This window comes from Polyodon spathula, unplaced genomic scaffold (genome assembly GCF_017654505.1).
Source record: "Polyodon spathula isolate WHYD16114869_AA unplaced genomic scaffold, ASM1765450v1 scaffolds_1698, whole genome shotgun sequence".
NCBI classification, from domain to species: Eukaryota; Metazoa; Chordata; class Actinopteri; order Acipenseriformes; family Polyodontidae; genus Polyodon; species Polyodon spathula.
Window position 1 is genome coordinate 2,492 of NW_024473174.1, and position 6,139 is coordinate 8,630.

General features: G+C 42.5%; 1 protein-coding gene across 1 annotated transcript; it reads right to left on the minus strand.

The window, feature by feature from the left end:
• Window positions 1-699: 699 nt before the first annotated feature.
• On the minus strand, window positions 700-6,099 carry LOC121310052 (actin-related protein 2-like). Its single transcript, XM_041243257.1, has 4 exons — window positions 5,888-6,099; window positions 5,030-5,175; window positions 3,615-3,747; window positions 700-3,010 (listed from the first exon to the last, which is right to left on the minus strand). Exons 1-4 carry the CDS (start codon window positions 5,978-5,980, stop codon window positions 2,840-2,842), a joined length of 543 nt encoding a protein of 180 aa, XP_041099191.1. The 5' UTR covers window positions 5,981-6,099; the 3' UTR covers window positions 700-2,839.
• Between the last annotated feature and the right edge of the window lie 40 nt (window positions 6,100-6,139).

Below are 6,139 nucleotides of genomic sequence, written 5' to 3' on the forward strand. Positions count from 1 at the left end.
ACGTTTTAAAGTTAAATGGGCATTGCGGAATTGAAATGGATGGCACGGTATACAAATATAAAACCATTCGGCCCATCTAAGCTCGTTTGATTCCTTTCTGTCCTAAATCAATTTAATTCCCTGCTGTGTTCTCCGTCCTGGTTTCTGTGCTATTAGTTCGGGTTAACTTTGTCAAGTCCTTTTAATATTGTAAGATGACTGATGTCAATTAGTGACACTTCATTTTGAAGATTTTTAATTTTAAAACTAGAGATTACAGATCGTGTTTTACCAAAAAAAAAAAAAAAAAAAAAAAACTTCTGTTTTGACGTTTTGGAAGTGAAAATTAAAGGACACTCCGTTGAAATCTTTGATACATGTTCTATGCTTACTTGTAAGGGATCAACATTGCATTTCTGACAGATGGAGAGACAGCTGGACAGATGTAATAGCATGGCCTCGACTGTATAGCCCCGTTGTTTTTCTCGGAAATACAGGACAATGCAACCTTATTGAAAGCTTCGCTGGTCTGGAAACACAACAGGCTTTCGTTGTGTTCAATGACAGCTGCGATTTATAAATCAAAGACGAATACAAGAAATAGCATCGCTTCTGGGGTCCAGCTTCACAGAAAATGAATGTTTCACTCCCCGCTATCAAGATCAGCTTGACACTGAAATATAATTGAGAGTCCGAAGCAGAGAAACACACAACAATATCTAGGAAGCGTTAAAGCGTTTATTTAACAAGGAATGGTCTTGTATTGTACAGATGCAGAATTCGCTGGTCCATTTTTATCAAATCTGAAGTCTCATAACGTATCAAAGATTACTAACAAAAAAAAAAAAAAAAAAAAAACAGCATTATTAAAAGTTGCAAAACAATGGCATTAAAATTAGGAAAAGGGGTACAAAAACTAAAACCGGCACCAAAAATAGAAAAATCAAGCCCGTGCATTATCAATATCAAAATCTATCAAAAGCTGGCTTGCTTTTTGCTTTAAATTTTGAACACCGAAAGAGTATCAGTATTTTAAACTCTGAAAGTCATTAAAAAGGTTACACCCTGGTTTTAGCAGTTTGTATAGCACCCAGAAGTAGGTTACTGGTAGTCCTTATTCCAGCAGTGTTCTCTCAACATTCAATGGAGGCTTTGCAATACACAGCAATGAAATCATGAAATCCGCGATCACCCTGAAACACAGCCCTAGTCATCCCAGTAATGCAAGTCCAGTTTCTATGTTTAAAAAGCAGCTCGATCCAGGTGTGTGATAGATGATCTATTCTTATGGTCTACATTCATTCCAGTCATCAATCACATCCTGGTGACCCTTGTGGCCTCAGTAGAGCTCTCAGAATGCAGCTCTAGCGTGTAACCGATAACCTGCCCCCCTGCAACAGTCTGCCCCCTACTGGATGAAAGAAATAACATATTTAATCCAAGTGGAATTTCATACAGATTTATTTCTTCCATCCACTAGGTGGCAGTGTTGTAGGGGGGAAAGGTTGATGGTTACACCCTGGTGTACCAGATGTACTTGGCAACAAAAAGAATACACAAGTCCAGATCTTCCAAATGACTAAACTGAGACATGCGTCTACTTGGTGTCTTATAGTTTTAACCCAAGAGGTGCTTTACACATCGTAAGATCCTTTTCAGACAGGAGAAATAACAGACACAGCTCTGAGGAAGGCAACGTCTGCTTGAATTTGTTTTTTTGATTTATGATTGATGTGATGGTTGAGGTTTATGAGCACAACCCTGGGAACTTTTCCAAACGGCTCACGATCCATCCTGGAGCAGGTTTGGGGGTCCTGAGTTCTTGCGTAGAGGCGAGGATTAGTACCAAAATACAAAAAAAAAAAAAAAAAAAAACCCCCCCCAGAAAAAACAGCCCCTGTCTGATCGGTTAAAATCACCAGTCCAGGTTTGATCATTAAAATATATTTAACCCCAGAAGGTACGCAAGGAATTGAGTTGTTCAAAAGGCTTCTTCTTAAAAAATACATTGTAGAGCGACTCAAGGATCACCAGATCCAACCTGTTGGTACATTTTAAACTGTGCTTCATGCACCTTACTGCAAAAATAAGAAAGTTACCAACATCTTTATTTGCAGGACACATGTACCTTAAAGGGTTAAAAAAAAGGATTTTCCAGACATTATTGACAGTCCATTTATAGTTCAAGATTATATATATATATATATATATATATATATATATATATATATATATATATATATATATATATATATATATCCCTCATAGGGTTCAAAATCCTTCAGAGTGGTTCTATTGCTCAGAATTAATTTTTCCCATCTTTACTTGGTTGAGCTGGAGAATCCTAAATGCCTCTTTATTCCATTCAAATCATGTGACTTAAAGGATCCCAGTAATTCTGCTTCAATAGCATGACTGGGCAGCCCCTTGTCTCATGTCAGAGGGGAGCATCAAAAAGCAACAGAGTAGCATGATGGCATTGTGGGGCAAATAGGATTAATTACCACACTGCCTTAAAACAAAAGGGTGGCCTAATAACAGAATATTATCTGGGTAATATATTTTTAACTTAATTTTCCCCACATTAATTTACACATCCCCAGTTACCTTAGACATACTCCTTGTAGCCTTACTGTCTGCAGGAGAAAAGCTGGCACCACCTCGAAAAACAACTGACATGATGCCTTCAATTATATTAGAACAATTAGTGAAGAGTTTCGTAAATATATTACGGTCTGTATTAAATAGGGAAACCGGTCTGGTTGAATTAAAAAAACCTGGACTGGGTTCCCAACCAATCAGAAACGGGGGGCTGGGCTGTGTCTGTGAGGTGGGTGGGGTTCGAAGGTCAAGGGAGGCTTTACCGCACGGTCACTCCCAGTTTCTCCAGGACTTTCACGCCCTTCTCCTGGTATTCCTGCCTCGTCATCCAGAAGGACTCTTTATCCTTCATGATGTCGGCGAGCACCGCCCCCCCCAGGAACACCATGTGCTTCCGTCGCGGGGGGTCCTCGATGCGGATTTTAAATTTCTGGTGGGGAACACAGACAAAAACAACAAGCTCTTTCAATCAGGGGCTCAGACAAACAGAAGGCGATGCAATACCTTTTTATTGGAGTAACTAAAGAATAATGAAATCATAAGCTTTCAAGACCTCTGAAGGGTCTCTCCAGGGGTGTAAAACCTTCGGAAATGGAAGCCCTTTTAATAGTTAATAGTTACACTCTGGTGTACCAGCTGGAGTTTAGACAGGATTCTGAGAGCACCACTGAACCTACAGGGGTACTTTCCATCCCTGCACTGAAACCAAAAAAGTGAATCTAAAACCAGCATATATCAAGATATTTCAGAACCTTGCGAAAGTGCTCTTTTCTTTTACCACTGGACCACACAGCCTATAACATGCAAATACTTGGAACTGTCTTTCAATACAATTTCATATCACCAGCAAACGGGTTCGATTAATCGATAGCGTAGATCGATACGATACGATTAAATGGATCAATAGAAAAAAAGTCAAGATTAAAACCCGCTAGCATATAGCGAATGCAAACGCACTGCGAGTAAGATTTATGATAGCGGAGTCCCTAGGGCGTGTGTGGTCATGGGCGTGTCGCTATGGAGACGGTACTCACAGACAGTTTGTCCACGTCTCCCTTGAGCACCCTCTCCAGGTAGAGCTGCTTCATCTCGCGCTCCAGCCGGGACGGCAGCCCTGGGTACATGGTGGAGCCTCCAGACAGGACGATGTGCTTGTAGAACTCCGACCTGCAGGGGGCGACACAGACTGCACTCAACACACTGCAGCTTACCAGTCACCAGGACAGAGTGGTCCTGGGAGGCTAAAACATGGGTTTTATGATTACAAGAGAGTAGATGTTAAAACGTCATGCTGATTTGAACTCTGCTCTTGCCAAGATAAGCACCAACTAAGATGTAGCTTTACAGTAAACTAATGTGATCCATCTGCATCTCCATCCATTTGCGTTGCTTTCCATCTGATTATGTAGATATCCTTCTGCCTGGTGTTGATTGCTGAAATGTAATGCTGGCTCCAGGGATCCACTTATTTTGCCTCCCCAGCGCATCAGCACACACAACGGCTGCGATGCTGGCTCTGGGGATCAACCCCAGCGCATCAGCATGACAACCGTCTGGACTGAGCTAAGTAGGGTACATCTCTGGGGTCTTCAAGTCTTTAAATCTAAGGTGCATTCTTAACCTGGACTGGGTTCCTAACCAATCAGAAAGAGAGGGGGTGTGTCTGTAAGGTGGGCGGGGTCAAACCATTCCCATTTCTATAGCGCCTTTCATCACAAGGATCCCAAAGCGCTTCACACACGCACACAGACACACACAAGAACAATTAAACCATTCAAACAGAAACAGTCCAATTTAGAATTTGATAAACAGGCATTTGAAAGAAAATATATTAAAAAAAAAAGATAAAAAGAGAGTTTGTAGAAACAAAACAATTATTATAAAAAAGCCTCTAAAACATTATTTTAATAAAATAGGAATACAAAATAACTAGAAAACAAGAAGGTAATAAGAGGCAATGCAAAGGGGATTAGTTTTCACTCTTAAATAAGGGGGTGCGATTGAGCTGCTGTGTTAAGCAGAACGTCTTCTCACACCTCCCTGCCTCATTAAAAGACCCATGCATACAGGACAAGTTGTCTAGTTTTGCTGCAGTGTTGGTCAGGGTTCGATCTGAGCAGTGGTTGTCAAACCCGGTCCTCAGGGTCCCCCTGTGTCTGCTGGATTTCATTCCAACTGAGCTCTCAATTACTGAACTAAACCCTTAATTACACTAACAGTTAGCTTAATCAGGTCTTCTGAATTGTTTTCAGCTCTTAAAAGAGAATTGGAGATTTCAAATGAACTGTAAAATCGTAACTTGACAGAACAATTTAAAAAGGTCTAATTAAGCAAATGACCAGTTCAGTTAAAAAGGGTCTAGTCATGTAATTGAGAACTGGAATGAAAACCAGAGGACCGGACTGGACTAGAGAGAGCTCGCAGAACTCTGCTGCCCCCTGCTGGTTACCTGGTGTCGATGTCGGCTGCCTGGATGGTGTTGAAGAGCAGCTCGGCCACGCCCACCCCCTCCACATTGATGAGGTGCGGCTGGAACAGAGCCTCGGGGGCCTCGAAGCGCTCGCCCCCCACCTTGATCACACGCCCGTCCGGGAGCTTCAAATACAGCAACACAGCATTATGTCACAATCCTACCTGATCATGTGTTTCTTTCAAAAGTGCACATCACATTACGATACAGTCAGTGGAAGCACATGGTGCGGACGGGGGCAGGCTGAATATGACACGAGCTTCAGATTAGATTCTCTTAGAATTCAATTCTAAATTAGATTTAATGAGTCATTTAGCAGACGTTTTTATCCAAAGCGACTTACAGGAGACTAGGGGGGGTGAGCTATGCATCATTAACAACAGCTGCTGCTGCTGCAGAGTCACTTCCAGTAAGCCCTTATTTGTTTTAAGTCTCATCTGAAGGATGGAGCACAAAGAGGTGATTGCGCAGTGTTACACACTAGTGAGTCAGAGGCTGGGATTTGAACCTGGGTCCTCCTGGTAGCAAGCCTGTTTCTTTAACCACTGGACCACCAAGCCTTCCAATGTTAGCAAGCGCCAGCGCCACCTACTGCAGACTCTGTACTGCCAGCAAAACAAAAGGAAAAACTTGATCCACGGGTGGTGTCCACTAGATGGCGCTGTCACTTGGTGGAATTACTTATTGATTTATTTTTCATGTTAACTGCTGTCTCATTTTTACAATGTTAAAGTGTAATATGAACAGCGGCGTGCCATTTGCAGAAGTAAGCAGGTTTTAACCTTGCAGTGCAGTGGGTGTGTTTTGGAAGGCGAGGGGAGGCACTGAGGCACTGACCGTGAAGGACTCCACCAGCACTGTGGTCTCCTGGGCCAGTTTCTGCTCCTGCTCGATGTTGTATCCCACGTAGCACAGCTTCTCCTTTATCATGCGCACTGTCTCAAAATCTGCGGAGTGGTTGAAGGCATAGCCACGAAGCAGCAGCAGCTATGGGGGGAACACGGGTTAGAGCAGAGGAGTACGGGTTAGAGAAGGGCACTCATAGCAGTAACAAGTTACTTCCCAACACTGGTCGTGTGTAGGGCATCT